The sequence below is a fragment of the Triturus cristatus genome, chromosome 3_1 (assembly GCF_964204655.1).
Source record: "Triturus cristatus chromosome 3_1, aTriCri1.1, whole genome shotgun sequence".
In the NCBI taxonomy this organism is placed as follows: Eukaryota; Metazoa; Chordata; class Amphibia; order Caudata; family Salamandridae; genus Triturus; species Triturus cristatus.
This window is the reverse complement of record NC_140583.1, coordinates 519,628,433-519,652,652: the sequence shown is the minus strand read 5'-3', so window position 1 is coordinate 519,652,652 and position 24,220 is coordinate 519,628,433. Positions and strand designations below refer to the sequence as shown.

The 24,220-nt window shown below is 47.8% G+C and overlaps 1 protein-coding gene across 3 annotated transcripts in view; it reads right to left on the bottom strand.

Moving 5' to 3' along the window:
* KIF7 (kinesin family member 7) overlaps positions 1-24,220 on the bottom strand; it is a 448,976-nt gene that overhangs the window by 212,556 nt on the left and 212,200 nt on the right. For all 3 annotated transcript variants that reach the window (XM_085644436.1, XM_085644435.1, XM_085644437.1), the window contains exons 9-12: positions 23,478-23,642; positions 19,746-19,948; positions 19,305-19,502; positions 18,539-18,664 (exon numbers count right to left, since the gene is read on the bottom strand). In XM_085644436.1, the coding sequence (XP_085500562.1) occupies positions 18,539-18,664; positions 19,305-19,502; positions 19,746-19,948; positions 23,478-23,642 (692 nt within the window). The remainder of the gene's footprint in view (positions 1-18,538; positions 18,665-19,304; positions 19,503-19,745; positions 19,949-23,477; positions 23,643-24,220) is intronic.

Below are 24,220 nucleotides of genomic sequence, written 5' to 3'. Positions count from 1 at the left end.
GCGCGAATGGCGGGGTCGCGCAGGTACCAGGAATTGATTGGGACCACCCTGCTCTCAGCCCTCGGAAAGACATCAAAATGCAACAATAGCGGGGAGTGGTCCGAGATACCCCGTGCCAAATGGCGCACCTCCCCCACCCTCCCGACATGGGCCGCCGGGACAAGGACATAATCAAGCCGTGAGAGACTACCATGGGCCCCCGAGTGGAAAGTGTATTGCAACTGCGTGGGATGTTTTAAGCGCCAGCAGTCCACCAATCCCAGTGTATCCAAGAGGCCGGACAGCCACGCCTGTGCCCGGGGGAGGTCCCTAGGGGGGTGACGATCCACAGTCCCAGAAACCACCGCGTTGAAATCCCCCCCCCACCACCAGAAGCCCCCCCGGAAGGCCAAGGAGGAGGCGCCCCAGATCTGCAAAGGTGGTCGACTGCAACCCCGGTGGGACATACACTGACACAAAGACAACCACTTTGCCCTCCATTCTCCCCGCCAAGACAGTGTAACGTCCCCTGTCATCGTGGAGCACCTCATCAATTTCTAACGGGAGCGAGTTCTTTACCATGATACCCACACCCCTCGAGCCTGACGTGAAGCCCGAATGGGCCACGAGGCGGTAGCCACGCCGATTCATGGCACAGAAGGAATTGCCAATAAGGTGTGTCTCCTGCAGGAAGACCACATCAGGCGAAAGTCGCTTCAGATACTGTAGGACCACACCTCGTTTGATCCTGTCCCCCAGTCCATTGACGTTCCAAGACAACAAAGTCAATTCCCTACCCCCCATCATACACAGAAACCATCATTCGTCCCCCCGAGAGCACAGTAGAACCAACACAAAAAAAAGGGTTGCCTTGTGATAATAACGAACAACACCCCATCCCTGCCCACCCACCCCAACAAAACTCCCCCCTCCCTGCACCCCTGCATGAGCCCAGACAGCCCCCCCAACGTGCAGTGTGCCTGTCGCCCCATAGATAGTTAAACTAACTAAACCCCCAGAGGAGGAGGGAGAACCCCCAAGAGACCCCACACAACCTCCATAGGAGGGGAACTTAAGCAATCCGACGTATAGTCAAAAGTGGCATCATTTTTGTCCCGAGCGAGGCATAATATTAGTCCCTCAGTCTTGATCCGGCGAGCCCTCTCCCCCGGCCGCTCCACCCCGCCACCCCGATCCCGTTCTCCGGACAGAGTATCCAGCCAGTCCCCGGCCGCTTCGGGACGATCAAAAAAGTGTGTGCGACCTTCCACCTCCACTCGCAGCTTAGCTGGGAAAAGCATGGCGTATTTGAGATTTAGGTCCCGAAGACGGCGCTTGACACCAAGGAAGCTCAGTCTCTGTTTCTGGACCGCAGGGGTGAAATCAGGATAGAAATTAATGCCCATATTGTCAAGTCTAATCGGTCCCTGTAGTCTGGAGGATTGGAGGATAGCGTCTCTGTCCCGAAAATTAAAAATCCGGGCGATGAGAGGTCTCGGAGCGGCTCCGACCTTAGGCCTTCCCCCGGGAACCCTGTGGGCCCTCTCCACTGCAAAGAATTTACTCAGCCCCCGTGGCTGGAGGTGGGTAACAATCAGGTCTTCCACAAAGAGGTCCGCCGCCGCTTCCTCGCGTCCCTCAGGCACCCCGATGATACGGATATTGTTCCTCCGGGCCCGACTCTCGGAGTCCTCCAGGCGACGATCCATCAGCGCACTCGCCCGAGCAAGCCGGCGCACCTCCGTTTGCAGGGCCGCCACGTCTGTCGTAAGGCCCGATGCGGTGTGGGCCAAAGAATCGACTCGGTCGTTGGTCTTGGAGAGATCGGCCCTTATCAGGCCAACATCTACGAGGACCGAGTCGATCTTCTGCGCCAGTGTGTCAAAACGCTGGCCCACAGAGGCCTTCATCTCGGCGATGGCGCCCATGACATCCCGCAGAGTCAGATCCGTGGGCAGATCGGGGGCATCAGTAGGGCCCTCAGGGGACCTGCGTGGCACCTCAGGAGATCCCTTCTGGAGGGTATAGCGATCCATGCTGTTGGACTGGTGGGCTGCGCCACGTCGGGTCGATTTTACCTTTGCCCGATTGCGATCTTGTTTCGTGGTCATGGTCCCAGTCTCCCAATCGCACCAGCCACGTCGTGAAGGGCGGACAAGTCGGTCCACGGGCTCCGGGGGGGTGCTACCCCAGATCTGCGGGGCGGATCACAGCCGGCGGGCAGGCAGGGCCCCCCAGCGAGGCCACACCAACACACGAAGCCCCGCGACCCAACCTCGCATATACAGCAAGGAGGGTGCGAAAGCGAAAGTGAGAGTGCGGGTTACGCGAGCCACCAAGCCCTGTCCGCCGCTGTTATTCACTTCGTCACTGGATCGCCCCACAACGCAAATCCGGGGTTCGGCTAGGAGAAGGCCGCAAACCTCAATCGGTGCTAAAGTCGGTGTCCGAGGTCCGATTTGGAAGCGGAAAACGGGCGCCACCTCAGCTCGGGCTCACCAACACAGTCCCCTCATCTAGGACAGGATATGTTCAGGATAGTCATAGGAGGTCGCGGAGGTCCTCGGGAGCCTCGCACCTACGCGGCCATCTTGGTTGCGCGCTAGGCTCCTCCGGTAGTGATCCTTGTTGATGGTGAACCTTAACAGATTCTTGTGCTGCCTGTTCATTGGGATGTGCAGGTAGGCATCTTTGAGATCCACGGTGGACATGAAGTCTCATCTCTCATTTGTGGGAGTAATTCTTGTAGGGATGTCATTTTGAATTTTTGCGTCCTTACGTACTTGTTTAGGAATCGTAGATCCAGGATGGGTCTTAGTGTTTCGTCCACCTTTGGTACCAGGAAGTAGTTTGAGTACACTCCCTTGTTCCTTTCTTTGAAAGGTACTGGTTCTATGGCCTTCTTTTGGAGTAGCTGTAGTGCTTCCTCTACGAGTTGTGCTAGCTCTTGTCCTGAGTGTTCCCTTCTCTTTGGTTTTTTGTTTGGGGGTCTCCTTTCCAACTCTATGCAGTATCCGTACTGTATGATGTTGAGAATCCATTTGTCTGTTATTTTTCTCCATTCTTGGAGGAAAAATCTGAGTCTGCCGCCCACCGGTGTTGCATGCTCGTAGGCGTTTGGTTTGTGTAACCCTCTTTTGTTGGTTCCTTTGTGCTCTACCCTTGGAGGGATGTTGTGGGTGAGCACTCTCCTCCGTGCGAAGTCACTTTGAGGCGGGTTGGTCTCCCCCTCTTCTTCTTTGGCCTCGTCCATTTTCCCCTACTGCGAAAGGACTGGCCCCGAGGCTGGTACTGCCAGTTCTGTTTCTGCTGCCCCTGTTGCCCGTGACCCTCGCCTTGCTGGAATGTTTGATGTGACGTTCTAGGCTGGTTTCCTCCCCTTCTGTAAGGTCTCCGTGTCGGGGTACCCCTTCTCATCCCTCTGAATTGCAGGGCCTCCATGGACCTCGCCGTCTCATTCTCTTTTTTGAGTTGGGTGAGTTTCTCATCGACTGGTGCCCCGAACAGCGTTCCTCCGTTGAAAGGGGTGTTCAGGATGTTGTTCTGTACCTCTTGCTTGAATCCTGAAATTCTGAGCCAGGCCTGTCTCCTTTCAGTGATTCCTATTGCCATCAGCCTGCTTGATGTCTCTGCCCCGTCCAACGCTGTTTTAAGGCATGAATTTGCTATATTCTTCCTCTCTTCCACTAGATGCGAAGCTCTTTGTTGGTATTGCTCGGGGAGATGCTTGATTAGGTCCCCCATTTCGTCCCAATGTTGGTACTGGTGCCCGTTCAGTAGTGCATTGGAGTTCGCCATGCGCCAGTGCATTGCCGCGTTTCTCTCTATTTTCCTGCCAGTGAGGTCCATCCTTCTGCTCTCCTTGTCAGGAGGTGGCCCAGAGGTTGCCGGAACATTGGCCCTCTTTCTGGCTGTAGATGCGATAATGGAGTCTGCTGTGACAGATCCTTTGATGTATGGAGGGTCCTGAGAGGAATGTTGATATTTTTTCTCTGTTCTGGGTGTGATGGATCTGCATGTTGCAGGGTCCTTGAACGCCTCCTTCCCCTGGTTCATGACACACTGAAGCATGGGGAGGAACTAGCTCCTAGTTTGGATGGGGAGCAGTGTCTCGAGTAAAAAATCCGCTTTCGGTTTTTCCTCCACTAGTTTCACGCCAAAAGCTGCAGCCGCACTCATTACGACCATGTTGTAAGCCCCAATATCATCTGGCGGCGAAGGCCTCGAAGGATAAGTCTCCACGGGCTCTTCTGGATTTTCGGCGTTGAGGTCCTGCTATTCCAGGTCTTGCGTCGTCGAACGCGCCGAGCCGTAGTTCAATTGCTGTTCCTCTTCTTCTTCTCCCTCATAGTAGAGGTCATCTTCCTCTTCTTCGGGAGTTTTCGACTGCTCTTCGGCGTCGAACTCGTCCTGGTCTTCGACCTCGATAACCGTCGGTGGTTTCGTTGGGATTGTAAATTTCTTCATCTTCTCGTCGAACTCCTTCCTTTGAAGGATGCTCTCCATCTCCGCCTCGAGCCTTCTCTTTTTGTTCTCCATTTCGGAGGCATGTTCGGCGTAGAGCGCTGGCCTTTTCGACGGAGCTTGCGTCGACGCAACCTTGTCCTTCGCCGTCGAACGACCAACCTCGTGGGCCTTTTTCGACTAACTTTTTTTTTCGCCGGCCTTCGGCACCTGGGAGTCCTTCTCGAAGGATCCGCTGGGCCCTTCGTCCTTGGATCCACTCGCGGTCGTCGAAATATTCGGCGCCGGTGTTCCGTTCGAGGACTTAAACTCTGTTTTTCGAGAGTCAGTCTCTGGTTTTCGGGGCCCTTTCGGGGTTTTTGTGCTCGATGTCTCTCCTACCTTGTCAGACGTCTTCTTATCGGTCTCTGCAACCGTGAAGTCATCAGGTCCCTCGGCGACGTTGTCTTCATCGTCGGTGGAGAGGCCCAGGTCGTACAGAGACGGGGCCTTACCCTTGCCTTCCATGTTGTAGTTGGCTCTCCTCTGCCTCTCTCTCACCCTGAGTGTCTTCGGTGTGAAGGCGGAGCAGGCGTTGCAGTCTTTGCTCTCGTGGTCGACTGGCAGGCAAAGGTTGCAGACCGGATGTTGGTCCTTCTGCGCGTACTTGTGGTGGCAGTTACGGCAGAATTTAAAAGGTGTTTTGTCCATTCCTGCGCTCAGTGTCCCCGAGTGCGCATTCTCCGTTGGACGTCGAAGATCTCGAGGTTCTCCTCCTTCTTCGGCGTCCCGGCTCGATGTTCTTTCTGTCTGTAGTCTCCTTTAATTTTCCTCCGATGAAACTCGTGCTCTTCGTTAAAAAACTCTGGAGCTTCTCGGTGACGATCCAGACCCAACGGCGGAAAAAAGAATCTGAAGATGGCGCCCCAGGGTGGGACTTCCGCAGGAAGCATGCCGATGTCACGAGAAGTACACCAAATGGTGGGACGTCTGGGCTATAAAAAAAAAAAAAAATGAGAAAAGAAAGACTACGATTCCGGACCCAACCACCAGACCGCGGAATAATGCACAGCATAGTGAATCCAGAAAGATTCACGCTGCAAAGGAATATGCTACTTACCAGTATGCATCTGTTCTTGGCATGTAGAGCTACAGATCTACACACTTTTGCATAGATCGCCATCTGGTGTTGGGTCCGGATGTTTGCAGTTTGTTTTTCCTCTTGGAAAGTCTTTGGAAGTCTAGAGGTCGGGGACTCCTCCCTTGGTTCGTATTGCGCATGGGCTTCGGCTCCATCTTTAGATTGTTTTTCGGCGTGTGTAGATGTGCAGGTCTACATGCCAAGAACAGATACATACTGGTAAGTAGCATATTCCGTTCGAGGCATATGAGCTGCAGATTACACACTTTTGCATAGACTATATAGCAGTTCCCAACCCTAGCGGCGACCACCGGTATCTGTTGCAGTGGTTTGAAAAAGTGTTTTAGTACAGCCTGGCCCACACTAGCTTGTTGCTTGGTTTGCACATCTACACAGTAATGTTTAGTGAAAGTGTGCGGTGTTGACCATGGAGCTGCTTTGCAGATATCATCTAATAGGATGTTCTCTAGAAAAGCCATAGAAGCCCCTATCTTTCGTGTAGAGTGGGCTTTAGGGGGAACAGATAGCGTGCGTTTGCTTTGTGGTAGCAAATCTGTATGCATTTTACAATCCACCTAGCTATCCCCGATTTAGAGATGGGGTTGCCTTTATGAGGTGGAGAGAAAGAGACAAACAGTTGCTTTGTCTTTCTGAAAGTTTGTGTTCGCTGGATGTAGTAAAGTAAGGCCCTTTTAACATCCAGTGTGTGTAGAGCCCGTTCTGCAACAGTTTGAGGTTGCGAGAAAAAAAACGGTAATTCTACCGATTGGTTTAGATGAAAGGGTGAGATGACTTTGGGTAGGAATTTTGGGTTGGTACGGAGAACAACATTGTTCGGGTGCATTTGGAGAAAAGGTTCTTGTATAGTAAGTGCTTGTATTTCACTGACCCTTCTAAGGGAGGTGATGGCTACAAGGAAAGCTGTTTTCCATGTGAGGAATTGCAGTTCGCATTTATGCAAGGGTTCAAAAGGAGGTCCCATTAGCCTTGTGAGCACTATATTTAAGTTCCACACATGTGAGGGTGGCACTCTGGGGGGAATTATGCGTTTTAGGCCTTCCATAAAGGCTTTAATGGCAGGCACTTTGAAAAGTGATAGGTGCTGTCTGTTTTGTAAGTAAGCAGCAATTGCTGCGAGGTGTAGCCGAATAGATGTATATGCTAGGTTACATCTTTGTAGATGTAGTAAGTAGCATATGATGTGCTGTATGGATGCGTCTAGAGGGTTGATTGTGTTGTTATGGCAGTAAACAACAAATCTTTTCCACTTGGCAGCGTAGCAGGATCTAGTGGTAGGACGTCTAGCTTCTCTGATAACATTCATACAGTCGGGGGGAAGGTTAAGGTATCCGAACTCTATGATTTCAGGAGCCAGATCGCAAGGTTGAGCTGAGCTGGGTCCCGTTGTCTGATCTCTCCATGGTTCTGGGTTAGGAGGCATGGTGAGAGGTGTAATTTTTGGTGTGGCACTACTGAGAGTTCCAGCAGCGTGGTGTACCATGGTTGTCTGGCCCATGTTGGAGCTGCTAGAATGAGTGTGAGGGAGTGCTGTTGTAGCTTTCGCACCACTAATGGAATTAGTGGGAGAGGTGGAAAGGCGTATGCAAATCTGCCTGACTAGTTCATCCATATCGCATTGCCTTTGGACAATGGGTGTGGGTATCTGGCGGCGAAGCTTGGGCATTTTTTGTTTTCGCGTGTAGCGAATAGGTCTATTTGTGGATGCCCCCACATCTGAAAGAACGGGTGAAGAACTTGCGGGTGAAGTTCCCACTCGTGGATCTGCTGCGTCTGTCTGCTCAGCAGATCTGCCATGGTGTTCTGGACTCCTGGGACATGTTGGGCTAGGAGAAAGATTTTGTGTGGAATTGCCCATCTCCATATGCTCTGTGCTAATTGAGAGAGCTGTGGAGAGTGTGTGCCGCCTTGTTTTGGATGTAGTACATGGCGGTCATGTTGTCTGTGCGGATAAGGTCTGCCTTGCCTAAAATCTGTGTGTGAAAAGATTTTAGGGCTAGAAAGATTGCCAGTAACTCCAGATGATTGATGTGGAGTAACTTTTGTTGCGGCGTCCATGTGCCCTGCACTGTGAGGTGTAGTAGATGAGCTCCCCAGCCGGAGAGCGATGCGTCTTGTCAGGATTATTTGTGGAACCGGGTCCAGGAACGGTCGACCTCTGGAAAGATTTGTGGTGTTCCACCACTGCAGAGAGCGATGGGTGCGACCGTCTACCAACACCAGATCTGTCAGTTGCCCCTGGGCATGGTTCCATTGGCGCGCTAAGCACTCTTGGAGTGGACGCATCTGGAGTCTTGCATGAGGTACTATAAAAATGCAAGAGGCCATCATCCCTATCAGTTGCATAAACACTCTTGCTGGGAGGGAGTGTTGAAGTATGAATTTTTTACGCAAAGCTTGAATGCTTGCGATCCTTGCTGGATTGGGGTAGACAACGGCTTTTGAGGTGTCTATGGTGGCACCGAGGTATTGCTTTATGTGGTATGGTGTTAACTGGGACTTTTGGTGGTTCACCGTGAAGCCTAGTTGGTGCAGTAGCTGGATTGTAGTGGCGGTGTGGTGTACACATTGGTTTTAGGACACGGCTTTTATGAGCCAGTCGTCCAGATACGGGAAGACGTGAATGTGCGGTCTTCTGAGGTGTGCCGCCACTACCGCTAGGCACTTGGTAAATATCCGTGATGCTGTTGTGACCCCGAATGGGAGCACCTTGAACTGGTAGTGTTGCCCGTCCACTACGAATCTGAGGTACTTTCTGTGGGCAAGATGTACCGGAATGTGAAAGTACGCGTCTTTCAAGTCCAGTGTGGTGAGAAAGTCGTTCTGGGAGAGGAGCGGAAGTACCTGCTGAAGTGTTACCATGTGAAAATGGTCTGAATGTATGTACGTGTTCAGAGGCCGGAGATCTAAGATAGGTCGTAGAGTCTCGTCTCTTTTTGGTATCAGAAAATATAGGGAGTAGACTCCTACATTTTGCTGATTGTGGGGGACCTGTTCTATTGCGTGTTTTTGTAGGAGGGAGATCACCTCCTGCTTTAGTAACGTGGAATGTTCTTGTGACATTGGGCGTTGCCTGGGTGGAATGTTGGGAGGGGTAGATGTGAGTTCCAGGCAGTACCCTGAACGAATAATTTGGGTCACCCACTTGTCTGATGTGATGGACTCCCAGACGAGAAGGAAATTTTGTAGTCTGCCCCCGGCCGGAGTGGAATGGTCTGGGGGGAGCAGGGGAAAGTCATTGGGTAGGCGGTGTGGCAGAGTGGGCAGTACTTGTTTTGCCTCTGCCTTTATTGTCATTTCCTCTATATCCGCCCCTTTGATAACCTTTTGTGAAGGTGGACTGAGGAGGGGATTTGTAAGACGTGGACGCGGTATCTGAGGAGTAGCCTCTGCCCGTGCCACGAAAGGAAGAGCGGCGAAAGGAGCATCTAGGAGGGTGTGACTGTAGGGCTCCCATAGATTTAGCCGTATCTGTATCTTTTTTCATCTTCTCGAGGGCCTCATCTATCTTTGGGCCGAATAAATGTTCCTGATCGAACGGGTGGTTTAATATAGAGGCTTGTATCTCCGGTTTAAAGCCGGACACACTCAGCCAAGCGTGCCGACGGAGTAGGACACTGGTGTTAATGGCCCTGGAAGCTGTGTCTGCTGCGTCTTAGGCACAGTGTATAGAGGTATTGGTTATGGTCTTACCCTCTTGGATTAGTTCATTGGCCCTGTTTTTATATTTTTCTGGGAGATGGTGCATGATGGTTTCTAGCTCATCATAATGCGCCCTGTCGTATCTGGCCAATAGCGCTTGAGTGTTGGCGATACGCCATATGTTAGCTGCCTGTGACGCAGTGCGTTTTCCTGATGCGTCCAGGAGCTTTGATTCCTTGTCAGGTGGTGGTGCTTCGCCTGACGCCTGGGAGTTTGATCTCTTTCTTGCGGTGGATACCACTAGGGAATCCAGTGGCGCTGGCCCTTTGATGTAGGCAGGGTGTGTAGGGGCAGCTTTGTACTTTTTTTTTTTCTATACGTGGGTTTAGGACCCTAGCCCTGACTGGGTCTTTAAAAACCTCTGGCGCATGTTTTATTACCCCTTTGAGCATAGGTAGTATAGCAGTAGACCTATGCGCTGTATCAAAGGTATCTAGGAGGAAATCTTCCTCTACTGGGTCAGTGTGTAGCTCTACCCCGTGATAATGTGCCGCCCTCTGAAGTAGGTGGTGAAAACCTAGTGAGTCTTCTGGTGGTGATGGCCTAGATGGATATAGGTCATCTTGTGGGACATCTGGAATGTCTGGATTATTATAATCATCCCAGGGGTCTGTGGATCCTGTAGGGGTGGGGTCTTGTGGCACATCTGCTGGGTCGTAGTATGGGTCCCCCTGATCATCATGGTCTGGAGTCGGGATCGGAGAGCGATGAGGCAGGGGTGGAGAAGGTGGAGGGGGCAGAGGTGGAGAGGGTGGAGGAGGTGGAGGAAGCGGGGAAGGCACTCTGAAAAATTAGGTAGCACAGTCCTTCCTCTTTGGAGGTGGAGGTGGAGCTGGTCTGTCCAAAAGTCTCTTTTTAGAAGAAAGTGCCAAATGTCCAGTTTTTGGATCCTTGGTAAGTGTCTTTTGTAAAGGATCCGGTGTAAAAAGTTCTTGCGACACTGGTTTTTCGGTCGGCGCCGACGTTTTCGGGGCCGACGGCTTCTTTGGCTTGTCTGTGCCGTGCTTTTTAGGAACCTCCGATTTTTTGTTCGTGCCGATACAGGCCTCGGCGCGGGACTGTCGGTGCCGAGGGCCTTATGATGTTTGGTCGGCACCGAGAGGCTAGGTTTCGACACCCTTGGGCTTTGGTGTGGAGCTCGGTGTCGAGGTAGAGGCCGATCTTTTCTTCGGTGCCGAAGGGTGTTTTTTGGCACCGCTGGCAGGCTGGCTCGAGCCCGAGCCTGAGCCGCCGGAAGGCTTGCTTGGCTTCGTCACCGGGCCCGAAGGTGGGGTGTTCGAAGCAGTGTCTTTGGTCTTGCCTAGGCCAGAAGGTGGAGGCGTGAACGGAGCCTTTTTGGGTGTCGGCGCGGGTGTGGGAGGGGGTATTTTACTCACGACACTCTGCGCCGGGGTGATGTCCTCCACATCCGAGTCGTCGGCTTCGGAAGCACTGACTAGGTCCTCTTCAGTGTGCTGGTGTCCCGGAGCTTCGACGTCGTCCCCGGAGATGTCGACTGGAACGGAGGTTGAGGAGTGCGCCATTTTTCTTCTGGCCCTTCGATCTCGAATAGTCTTTTTAGACCTAAAAAACTTGCAGGCGGGACAGTCTTGAGCCTCGTGTTCAGGGGAGAGGCAGAGGTTGCACACCTCATGAAGATCGGTGTTGGGGAATTTGGACCCACATCGAGGGCACTTCTTGAATGGAGTTCTTTCCATCAGCCGGGACCGGAGCCTGGAGAGGCCAGAAGGCCGCCGTCGATGACTGGAATCGAAAGTGCGTTGAAGAAGATGGTGATTGAGGAGATTAGTATCTAAACAACACCGCGGAGAGCGAGGATTTGCTTCGATCGTCGAACTGGAATGTTCGGAGCCAGAGCGCGATGGCGGAAAAAAACAATCTGAGGATGGAGCCGAAGCCCATGCGCAATATGAACGAAGGGAGGAGTCACCGACCTCGTGACTTCCAAAGACTTTCCAAGAGGAAAAACAAACTGCAAACATCCGGGCCCAACACCAGATGGCGATCTATGCAAAAGTGTGTAATCGGCAGCTCATATGCCTCAAACATACTTTACCCGTAACTTGAATTTGGTTAGGAAACCATTGACTATTTTTCTGTGAAGTTTCTTCTAAGTGTCGATTTTGCAAACTTATAAATATTCGTTAAAAATCGCCTGTACAACTTAAACTGCTTACAGGTGGTACCCTAGTGCTGGATCCAGCATCCAACACTGACCTAGGAAAAGTAACCATAACCCCACTTACCTGCTAAGTGAATTTCCTCCCATAAGATAACATTGGTAATTTGATTATAAAAAGTTTTAAAATAGCAAAATATTGCTTAAAAATCACAACAGTAACTAAAACGTATTTACTCACTTGTTTCCAAGAACTGTCCCAGGACTGAATCTAGGATTCAGTCCTGGAGTTAGAAAAGTAATCCTGAAAGTAATCAATTGCATATAACTTAAAATTCCCATTGAGCTCAATGTATTATTGTGTTTGAAATTGTGTTGCCTATTGCAACAAACTGTAACTATTGCATTCAAAAGTCAATTGCCTATTGCAAAGCATTTAACTAAAGCATCTCATTCTGAGAAAGTATATTTTGATACCTATTGTTGGTTCTAAAATAAAACAACCATATATTTTTATATACAAACTATTGGCCTAGAATTCAGTTATTGAGTGTGTCCTCCGATACTGCCTTAATGCTCGACCAAGCTACCACTTGAGAGTAATGTTATATCCAACTTTAACCTCTGGCCAAACCTTTGGGGGCTGTGGACTCTGTACACACTGTACCTATTTGGGAACAGTATATACAGAGCCACTTTCCTACAGTGTGTGTAAAGGTACAGAGCTTTTAAGGGTGGCACAATAAGTGCTGCAGCACTTAGAGGCCTTCCCTGGCCACAGTGCCCTTGGTACCCATGGTACCTTTTACAAGGGACTGGCATGTGGCCAGAAAGGTGCCAACTAGGGGTACAAGGTACAGTTTTGGGAAAGGACACAGGTCCAGGGAACCTGATTGGCAGGGACCCAGGGCACATCAAGTCAAAGTGCATCAGTAGTCTGGCAAAAAGTGGGAGAGTTACTGCAGCAGAAACCCAGCTTCCTACAGTAACTCAACCGATTGGTTTATATGAAAAGCAGAAACCACTTTGGGATGGAATTTCGGGTTGGTGCGTAGAACTACCCTGTCTTTGTGTAGCTGAAATTAGGGTTCTTCTGAGGTTAATGCCTGTAGCTCACCAACTCTCCTCTGTGATGTTGGGAAAGCAACCTTTCATGCGAGAAATTGCAACGGGCACTAGTGCAATGGTTCAAAAGGTGGACCCAGGAGCCTTGCGATAACAATATTGAGATTCCAAACTGGAGCAGGAGGAATCCTTCGTGGTATTACTCTTTTTAACCCTTCCATGAAGGCTTTGATCACTGGAACTCTGAATAGTGACAGATGTTGCCTGTTCTGCATTTACGCAGCTACTGCTGCAAGGTGCAAACGAATAGATGTATATGCTAGTCCAGTTTGCTGTAAGTGTAACAGGTAACGGATAATGTTTTGTTTAGAAGCATCTAAAGGATTGATTTTATTATTGCAGTATACAGCAAATCATTTCCACTTTGCTGCATAACAAGCTCTGGTGGTAGGCCTTCTTGCTTCTTTTAGAATTTTCATACAGTCTGGTGGTAAATTTAATTAACCAAACTCTATGACTCCAGGAGCCAAATCGCTAAGTTCAGTTCTTTGGAACTTGGATGTCGCATTTCTCCATGGTTCTGTGTGAGGAGACTGGCGGTGAGGTGCAGCTTTTGATGGAAACTAGTGACAGCTCCAACAGGGTGGTGTACCATGGCTGAAGAGCCCGTGTAGGAGCTATTAGAATTAGTGTGAGGGTTGTTTGCCTGAGAGTTCAAACCAGACATAAAATGAGCGGGAGAGGCAGAAAAGCATAGGCAAATATCACTGACCAGTTCATCCATAGGGGATTGCCCTTTCAGAGCAGTTGTGGGAGCTTGAAGCCGAAGCTTGGGCATTTTGCATCTTCTGCTGAGGCGAACAATTCTATTTGTGGGAATCCCCATTGATGAAAGCACGGAAAGAGAACTTGGGGATGGAGTTCCCACTTGTGAAGTTGCAGTCTCCTTCTGCTGAGAAGGTCGGCAATTTGGGAGGTGTTCTGCCAGAAGATAAATCTTGTGATGGATCGTCCAATTCCATACAGCTTGAGCGAGTCTTGACAGTCAGAGAGAGTGTGTCCCCCCCCCCCTTCTTTTGCACATAATACATTGCTGTCATGTTGTTTGGTCAGACTAGAACAGTTTTGCCTATGAGGTGAGTTTGAAAAGCTTTGAGCGCTAGAAAAACGGCTAGAAGCTCTAGATAGTGGACGTGGAGGCTTTTGTGTTTGTTGCTCCAAAGGCCTTGTATTGTGTAAACTTGAAGATGTGCATCCCAACCAGAGTCAGAGATGCGTCTGCTGTGAGCACAATCTGTGGAATAGGGTTGATGAAAGGCCGTCCTTTTGATAAGGTTTTGTGGGTTCCACCAATGCAGAGAGCGATGGGTACGGCCGTCTACCAACACTAGATCAGTTAATTGACCGTGCAACTGATTCCAATGAGGTGCCAAGCACTCTTGTAGGGGACGCATGTGAAGTCTTGCATGGGGTACAATTGCGATGCAAGACTCAACCATTCCCTGTAGTTTCATAGCCTGAATATTGTGAATTCTGGCTACGTTGGGAGAGGCCGGGACTTTGACTGTGTCTAAAGTGGCTCGTAGGGAAGACTGCATCTGTGACGGATGCAGGTGAGATTATTGTGCATGGACTGTTAAGCCCAGTTGATAAAGTAGGTCTATTGTGATCTGTGTGTGTTGTAGACAGTTTTGGAAAGTGCTTGCTTTGATGAGCCAGTCGTCTAGATAGGGGAAGATGTGAATATGCTGTCTTCTGAGATGAGCTGCGACTACTGCCAGACATTTGGTAAATACTCTGGACACTGTAGTCACTCCAAAGGGAAGTACTTTAAACTGGTAATGCTTGCCTCCTATCACAAATCTGAGGTATTTGAGATGAGCTGGATGAATTGGACCATGAAAATATGAGTCTTTTAAGTCAAGAGTAGACATACAATCTGCCTTTTGTAAAAGTGGAATTACCTGTTGAAGGGTCACCATGTGAAAGTGTTCTGACAGTATATAATGATTCAACTCTCTGAGATCCAGAATAGGTCTTAGGGAACCGTCCTTTTTGGGAATGGGAAAATACAGAGTAAACCCCTGAGCCCTGGTACTGTGTTGGAACCAGCTCTATAGCTCCCTTCAGTGAGAGAGATTACACTTCCTGTTCGAGCAATTGTAGATTTTTTTGGAGACAATTTGTGAGATTGAGGTGGAATGTTTGTAGGATTGCTGATAAGCTCCAGGCAATAGCCATTTTGGATAATTCCAATCACCCATTAGTCTGTTAGAGATTTCCAAATGGGGATAAATTATTGAAGTTTTCCCCTGACCGGTGAGGTATAGTCAGGAGGAATCATGGGCAAGTCACTGCTTATTAGGGGAAGGGGAGCTACAAGGTGTGTTGCCCTTATCCCTACCTTTAAAGTTGTTCCGTCTAACACCTCCTCGAAAAAAGCCTCTTGAGGGAGAGGACTGGTTATTACCTTTTGTAGGTTGAGGTATTCTGGTCTGAGGATGTGGTTTTGGACCCCCCTCTCTAAAAGGAAAGACGAAAGGAGCCACTGTTTGATGGAGACTGGAGCGCTCCCATAGACTTGACCATTTCAGTGTCCTTTTTCATCTTTTCTAAAGCCTGATCTACGTCAGGACCAAACAGATGTTATTTATCAAATGGTGTGTTAAGAATCGATTGTTGGACCTCGGGCTTAAACCCAGAGATCCTTAACCAAGCATGTTGTCTAAGCAAAATCCTAGTGTTGACCTCTCGAGCCGCGGTATCAGCAGGATCTAGAGCACACCTTATGGAGGAATTTGAAATTAGCATACCCTCATTTACTAAATCCCACGCTTTAGCTTTATGCTAATCTGGGAGATATTGAAGCAATTGCCCCGTTTCATCCCAGTGTGCCCTGTTGTACATGGCTAAAAGTCCCTATGTATTTGCAATGCGCCATTGGTTTGCAGCCTGAGTAGCTATGCGCATACCAGAAGCGCCTATTACCTTAGATCATATCTATCTGATGGAGGAGCATCCCCTGATGTTTGGGAATTAGCCCGCTTATGAGCATTAGACACTACCAGTGAATCTAATGGCAACTGGCCCTTGATAAATACAGGGTCTGTTGGGGAGGACTTATACTTTTTGTCAACCGTAGGACTCAAGATGCGTGCTCTTACTGGGACCTTAAAACTTTCATCAGCGTGTCTCATCATGCCCTTAAGCATAGGAAGTGTTTGTGATGACCTATGTGTGAATCCTAAAGTCTCCAAAAAAAAAAATCTTCTAATGATTCTTTGTGTAGTGCCACTCCATGATATTGTGCAGCCCTGGCAATAATTTCCTGGTGGGATACACTGTCATCTGGAAGAGAAGGCTTGGATGGGTAAAGGTCTGGGTCATTATCTGCTGAAGGACCAATTGTATAATTCGTCCAAGGATCTAGTGGCAAATGTGTTCCTCCATCAAGGCATCGTCATCATGGTGAGATTGTGGTGAATCCTGAGGTGTGATTTGCAAAGGATTTGCAGGTGGAGGAGGAGGTGGTGGAGTGGATGATGGTGGTAGATGAAAAGGACTGGGCGCAAACAAATTTCCTCTTGAAAGGGATTTTGTAGGGAGTGTCCTTATCAGGAAGCTTATGTTTCGGAGGCAGCTTCGTATGAATAGGACCAGTCTCAGGGTTAATATATAGTCTTTTTTGCTTGGGATCTGTTTTCGGTGGGACAATGTTTAAATTCGGATCTGAAGGGAAATCTTTCGGTTTAGGCGCCAACATTTTCGGTGCCGGTGTTTTCGCTGATGGTGTGGGCTTGCTTGTCGGAATGGAAGATTTAGGCTCCGAGACGGATTTGTGTTTGGAACCAGAGGGCTTTGGTTCCAATGAGGACTTTTGCTGACTCGGTACTTAGCCAGAAGGCTTGACTGGGTGTTTCGGAGCTCGGTCTGGAGGCGGGGCGTCGGAAACTTTGTCTCGTTGCAGACCATGGTCCGAAGGCAGACGTGGAGCCAAAGGCTTGTGCTTTTTGGGAGTTTGAAGGGGGAAGGGATCTTCATACTCGCATCACCTTGTCTCTGCGGTCGTACTTTGGCGTGGTGGTCTATCGTGAGCTCCAAATCAGAGTCATTCATGAAGAAGGTTTCTTCCTCCGCTGCCGCTGCAATGTCTTCTTGATAAAAATCACCACTGAATATGTCCGGCGTGTCTTCTATGCTCTGATGGTGCATCTCGTGACGTCGAGCCCAACGATCGCAAAGAGTTTTCTTCGATCGAAACAATCTGCAAGCGTCACTGTCTTTTTCTTTTTGCTTAAGAGACAAGCACAAGTTACACACCCTGTGTGAATCAGTGCGCGGATACTTGGCGTGGCACTGAAGGCAGAATTTGAACGGTGTCCATTCCATCGACGGAGAGCTGATCCGATGTGGTTAGGCCCGAACGACGTCCACAAAGCTTTCCGATCGAAACTTAGATTGCGGAAAAAACAATCTAACAATGGAGTCGATGACCATGCGCACTATCACCGAAAGGAGGAGTCACCTTACCTCTTGAGTTGGAAAGACTTCTTTGAAGAAAAACAACTTGCAAACATCCGGACCCAACACTAGATGGCAGGAGTATCCAAAGCATGTGTATCTACAGCACACATGCCTCAAACTAATTTTTATTTAAGTATAGATTGAATCTCAATCGAAAACAATACGGACGTTATTAGAAAAGGGTCAAAATGATGGTGTCGTCCGGAACAGAGGTGCACAAGTCCAAACCCGACAGCGGAAAAAAAACAATCTAACAATGGAGTCGATGACCAAGCGCACCACAAGAATACATGCAAGAGGGCAAGTCACTAACTTGTGACTCAAAACAATTCTTTAAAGAAAAACAACTTGCACACTTCCGAGCCCAACACTAGATGGCGCACTTATGCTAAGCCACACATGCCATCAAACACACACACATACACATATCCATACATATACACATATATACATATACATATCACATTATATACATCTCTCAAAGTGTTTTCAAACCGTGTAGAATTCTAAGTCCTGAGGTAATGGCACCACAAACCAGTCTTGCAATTCTGCAATGTCACCCCAGAAGTGTATATACGAAGCCAGCCAACCCATACTTCTTCCACCAACAACCTTGAAAGCTGATAAGTGTTGCTTATCTTATTTCACTTCTTGCACCTGAAGTTTGTCAGGTTACCATAATTCCAAAATGAATAAGTCATATTTAATGTGCACAAAAATGAATCCCATCCCTTCTGGAGTCAACATCTCAGCACATAGCCTGATACTTGACAAAAGAAAAATTGAGGGATGCATGGCTTTTGAGGTAGAAGCCTCAACACAAAGGAGATGAGAAAAACATTACTGTCAATTAGATGCACCATATATTCCATAACTTGCTAGCAGTAAAAAAAAAAAAAAGGAAATCCGATATTAACAAGTATTGCAGATTTAACCGGTCTATTTTTAATGTGCTGACGCATGAAGCGTTAGCACATTAGAGTGAGAACCTCGAGAGGGAGCCAGCAGAAGTGGACAGAGCAGGCTATAGTTGTGAAGTAGTCCCTCAAGCAGTTTAATGTAGCAATGATGTGGAGGCAAACAGATATACCCAAACAGCTAATAGTATTAGGCAAGAGATGAATACTCCAGTGGGCAGAGACAAGAGAGGACTGAAGGTCTCCACCCTAAGGCTAAATAATGCCTTTCAAAAAAAGCCAATGGTTAAAAGGGGCGGACCCAATGTCCCCCTATGTAAATTATTAGCAATAGGCCTACTGAACAGCTGTGCTGTCTAAACACAGACCTAAAAAAATAAAGCATGAACGGGGCATAAAGTGGCCAGAATTCAAATATGCAGATGAGGAATATACATTGGAGGGAACATTGTAGATTACTCAGAATTGCTAGGTTTTTAGTAAAGGTTATAGTTTAGCTACACATTGGTGTCTACCTAAACTAATGGAAGAACTCTGGAGAAAAATGACCAAAAGGTTGATCACATCAGCAAATTTGGCAACTTACTGGCAACAGATATTATACCAGGTGTCTACCCGAGGTAGTCCTACCTGCTGCTGTTCTAGACTTATGACAGAGCCATTACTCCCACTTCTTCTTTTCCTCTGGAATGCAGCAATCTCCTCCGTTTTGATCCTCAGGATCTTTTGCTGTTGGTCATGCTTCCGTTCCAGCTCCTAGCAATCAAAAGTGGCTGATTTAGAGAAGACACAAACTGCATATAAAGAGACTCAACTTTATGTATTTCCAGTGAATCCTGAAATTATTCACACTGGAAAAACACATTTAAACCAAAATGGAATTGATGTTTTCACTTACATATCATTACTACCAAGGTAATGTTTTGCTATGTCAATTTTCTACCATGCATATCTGTAGGTCTGCTTTTATTGCTAACACCAGATTTCAAGTCCATCAATATGTATTTTTATGACATACAGATTGAACAGATATGAAACCATTAAAAGATGAATCCACAATACAGGCTGTTTAACATGTTTCTGTTGGAAATAATGAAGGTTAGAGAAGGGCGGACAGTGTAGGTTATATTAGTAACTCTCATCCATTAAAAACAGTGATGATTAAAAGAGACTAGAATATGAAACTCTCCTCCAGTAATCTGTAAAGATAAGGATTTAATTATAGAGTACTATACCAGTCTTAAAGCACTCGCGTGGGGTTCAACCATCTAATATTACATTTGCCAAATGCTGGAATCTGGTATAGATCTTTTATCAATTCAGAAGGCCTTGCAACCTGTCATGTAATCAGACAAGAGCCTACCACTGCGAATGAATCCTGTTCTCAAATTCTTACCACCACTCTGTGACTGCTCTTCTGCATTTCATTCTCCAGCCGCCGTTTCTGATCTGCCTCTACTTTCAATTTCTTCTGCAGCCGTTCTTGCTGCTGTTTCATCAACAGTACATTACGCTCTAGCTCCTGTATTCGCTTCTCACTCTGAGCCGACAGGGACACCAACTTCATTGTGGCTTGCTTTTTCTCCTTCAAGACCTGCAGAGTTAACCAAAAAGGAGCTGGGAATAGAGACACTAATTCTACGTTATCAATGGTGAAGAATAAACTTAAAGAGGGAGGCTGAAACGTTCGCAACTTTGGCTGAAGCTTACACTAGATATAAACCACATGCAAAATAACAAAATCACTGAAGAATATGGAAAAGGGCCAGCGGCATAGTATGCCATATAAAGTCTTTCAAAACCGAATTCAGTCCTTTCTGGAAGGCACAGTACAAACCTGAACTTTACTGTGAGCTGCAGCTATTTTCTGGCGGTATTCTTGGACTTTGCATTTCTCTGTAGGGTCTGTAGTGTCCTTTCCTTCAAGCTCTTGCAACTGTCCCTGACACTCAATTAGCTCTTGCCGTACCTGCTCAGTCTCGCATTCAAGATCTGAAATTTTCAGACTGTATTGTTTGTTCAAAGCCTGAGCATCCTTTCCTAAAATGAAACAAGGACATTCGATTTATTATAGTTTTCGGTCAAAAATTATATCTCCTTCCACACAAACTGCTTTTAATGTAAAATCGGTCAGAATTGATGTTATCCACCCATACCTCAGAAAAGTTGAAAATTATTTGGTTCTACTATGTAAGAAACTGGCTCCATTTATACTGCACCAAAGTGAGGTACAGTGTGTATACAGTCCAAGGGTCTCCAGAGGTTTGGCAGAGGTTAAAGTTAGATAGAACCTTACTCTCTAAAGTGGTAGCTTGGTCGAGTAGTAAGGCAGTATCAGAGGACAGTGTTAAGCATTTGATGTACACACTCAGTCAGCAAATAAATTCACACACTCAAGAACTCAACTCTAGGCCAATTGTTTTTGTATAAAAAATATACTCTTGTTTTATTTCTAGAACCAAGCAAAGCCTGGCTCAGGTAAGCATGTAAATACTTTTCAGCTACAAGGTGCTGTTGTTGAATACTTTCAAAATACAGTAGGACTTTGTACCAATTCGAGTTTACATGGGTTGCAATGTAATGCACAAACTTAGTAGACTCAGTACAAAGGAATCAATAGGCTTTTTCAGTAAAATGCAATTAAATTACTTTACAGATTACTTTTATAAAACACAGTGCTGAATCCTAGATTCAGCACCAGGGCATTTCCTGAAAACAGTTGAGTAAATGCGTTTTAGTTAGTTGTACGATTTTTAAAGAATATTCTTGTATTTCAAAAGTTGACACTTGAAAACTTTTTCACATAGAATCACCAATGTTATCCTATGGGAGGAAATTCACTTCGCAGATAAGTTATTTTAACGATCCGTTTCTTACTCAGTGCTGGATACCTAGATTCAGCACTGAGACATTTCCTGAAAACAGTTGAGAAAATGTGTTTGTTATTTGTGTGGTTTTTAAGGAATATTCTTAGTTTTCAAAAGTCGACACTTTTTGGGGAAAAAAGTGTCAATGTTATTCTATGAGGAAAAACAGGTTATCGGTTTCGAGGTAAGTAATCGGTCTTTTAAATTAGGGTTCTGGAGTTGGACTCAGAGGTCTCCCAGGGTCAGTGATGCACTGTTGCACCCTCAGCAGCACTCGGGCGGCCGGGTGCAGAGTGTTGAGGCCCAATGTTATCCTATGGAGGATAGGGGGACTCCGGATGGTGGCTGCTGGCAAGCAGGCGACGGGGTTGTGGGAGCAAAGCTCCTAGGGTTAAGCTCAGGGCAAGTTGGGGACCAAGTTAGCACCAAAGGGGCACCCTCAGTGGCACTAGGGCGGCCGGGTGCAGGGTGCTGTTTTGAGGTCACGTGCCCTGTTGATTTCAACGGAGATTCTCCGGGACAAAGAAACACTGCAGGCTCAGGGATGAGGATCTTCCAGAAGTGACCACCACTTTGAGGGGTAAGTTGGGATATCGAGGGTTGGTTGGGCACCGCTGGGTTGGGAACACAAGGACGTGGGGCGTCGGGTGCAGGGGTGCCTTGGTACGTCGGAGTATCTTACCCGCTCCTGTCGCGGTTGGGGGGATCCTCTGGATTGAGGCTGCAGGCGTCGTCTGGAGGCTTGAGGCAGGTCAGGGGTCGCCGGATCTCGGGTCAGGATCGCCGGGGGGACCTCCTCGTGGTATTTTTCCAATCGAACTTGAGCCGGGTTCAGCGTGTGCAGAGTGGGCTGGATTTGCGGTTCCTGGCTGGCAGCAGAAGCTGCAGTTCAAACACGTCCGGTGTTCATGGGAGAAACAGCTTGGAAAGTGAAGGCAGGCAGATCCTACGGGGTTTTTGAGGTTGCTGTCCACTGGACACGCCGGGGTTTTGCAGGAGCAGGTTCGAGGGGAGACAGGCCTGTAGGGCTGGGGCCAAATCAGTGGGCGTCGTCCTCTTGTTAGCTCGGCACGGCTTCTCGTCCTTTTTCTTGTGGTTGCTGGATCTGAGGAAGGAAGGTTCAGGGTGCCCCAAAAAAATAAATTTAGGGGCGTTACAGGTAGATAAAGGACAGGGACCAATGGGCCCCTTCCCTGGGGTAGGTACACCCCCTATTCTGCCACTCTCCAGTGGGAGGGGGCAGGAGCCTGTCCCTGGTTGGCTGGGTCCCCCCATCCTCAAGATGGCGGGTACTCAAGATTGTGCTTCACCTCACCTGGAGTTGGAAGAGGTGGGCACACCTCTCTTCCTCACTTGTTTTTACCGCCGGTTCTCCCGCCCAAAGTGGGGGGTAGAACCAGTGGGAACCAGTTGCTGAAAGCAGCAAATGGTCTGGAGAGGCTCACAAAGGCGGCATGCCTTTGAAGCTTCTCCTTCATGAACCCTGCCCATCCTGGGGGATGAGGCTTGGCACCTCGTCCCAGGATGTGCATTGTTTCAGGCCCCCGAGAGCAGCAAGCTCTCGACCCAGGGGTCCAGAAACATGTCTGGTGGTGGCAGCCTAGGCAGCCACTCAGCCAGGTCACTGGTAGTTGGTCGTTTTTCAGGGGGTATCTCTAAGATGCCCTCTGTGGTGCATTTTACATTAATTCCCACACAGGCACCAGAGTGGGTTTAATGTGCTGAGAAGTTTGGTACCAAACTTCCCAGTCTTCAGTGTAGCCGTTATGGTGCTGTGGAGTTCGTAATGACAAACTTCCAGCACCATATACTCTTAATGGCGGCACTGCACTTACAGTGCCCAGGAATAGACCTGGGTGCTGAAGGGGCACAGGGCTCATGCACCTGTACACTCACAACTGGCATAGGGCACCCACCTAGAGGGGTGACTGATGTACGCCAGGGCAGTGGTATGTGGGCATAGCACACAGGGATGTGTGCCATGTCGACTCTTCGCTTTGTTCTGCACCCAGACACTCAGCCTGCAAAGACAGTATGCGAGTGTCAGGGGACAGGGCCTCTAAGGGTGGCACAATAAGTGCAGCAGCCCTTAGGGGCCTTCTCTGGTCACAGTGCCCTGGGTACCTGTGGTACCATTTACCAGGGGCTGACCTGTGGCCAGAGATGCCAACTGGGTTTAGGGTTCAATACAGTTTTAGGGAAGGAACACAGGCCCTGGGCACCTGAATGGCAGGAGCCCAGGGCACACTCAGTCAAAGCACATCAGGAAAACGTCAGGGGCATACCATGCAAGAAAGAGGGCACTTTCTCACATACTAAAGGGTAAAAGTTAAATTTGTCCTCAAGGTCAAGTACGGCTCATAAAAGAAAACACGTCTTTGTAAATTAATCAAGCAGCATCACACAGAAACATGTGCACAGAAGTGGCAAAGGCTATGTGTATGCAAAGTAGAGACAGACCATTATTCTTCCTGACGTTTACCCAACAACTGAAGCGATGTAATATGAGACACGAGCCACAAAAAGAACATTCATTGTTTGGACCAGTAGAGATTAGAAAAGATTAGCCTTAGCATTTGAAGCATTACGGTACTGATTTAGGTCACCCAGCTCCAGCAGAAATTTGCAACAAGGTACATTCCAAATCCAACAGCGGATACACTGAATTATTTTAGTTGGACACTTAAATGTCATCTTCCTACCCGTTTTAATAAGCTCCCTGATCAGCTCTTCCTTCATGCGGATGTTGATAGCAAGTTCCCTGACCTTTTGTTGGGCTTGCAGTAGCCTCCACTCTTGATCATGATTTTTTACAGAGCGTACCAGCCTTCCTCCGAAACCACTGGAATTCTTCTTGAAGTCAACAACTGAAACAGAAAAAATTACTTTTATACTTTATTTCCAAGAAAACATTCTACAAATAAATGCATTGTTTAGTTCTATTATAAAATTACATATATGTACATATACACACATGTACATAAACACAAACACACAGATATTAGCCATTTTTAACCACTTATATTGAATCAAATTCAGTTTCAAAACACTATTGGGTATTTTGACAAACATTTGCAGATTATGATGGCTGTTTGGCCTTGATGAAGGTTCCCTCATCACACCGGGTATCTCACAATATAATCAACATCAAGATTAATTAAAAGGAATTTCTCTGTAGGGTATTTTACACTAAAATAATTGTAAACGTTTTATCTGTGGTGTTTTTAAGTATATGGGTGTAGCTCTAACTAAATGCCATCATCAGATGCATCTATTTGTAGGTCACAACACAAATGTATTTTCAAAGTGTTACACAAAATATCACTAAAGAAGGCATACCATTATCCATTAGAAAGTAATGACTACTTTGTTTCAAACATAGTATTAAGGATATCCACATTTCAGTGCTTCTGAAGGCTGAATATTAATGTGTAATTGCACATCA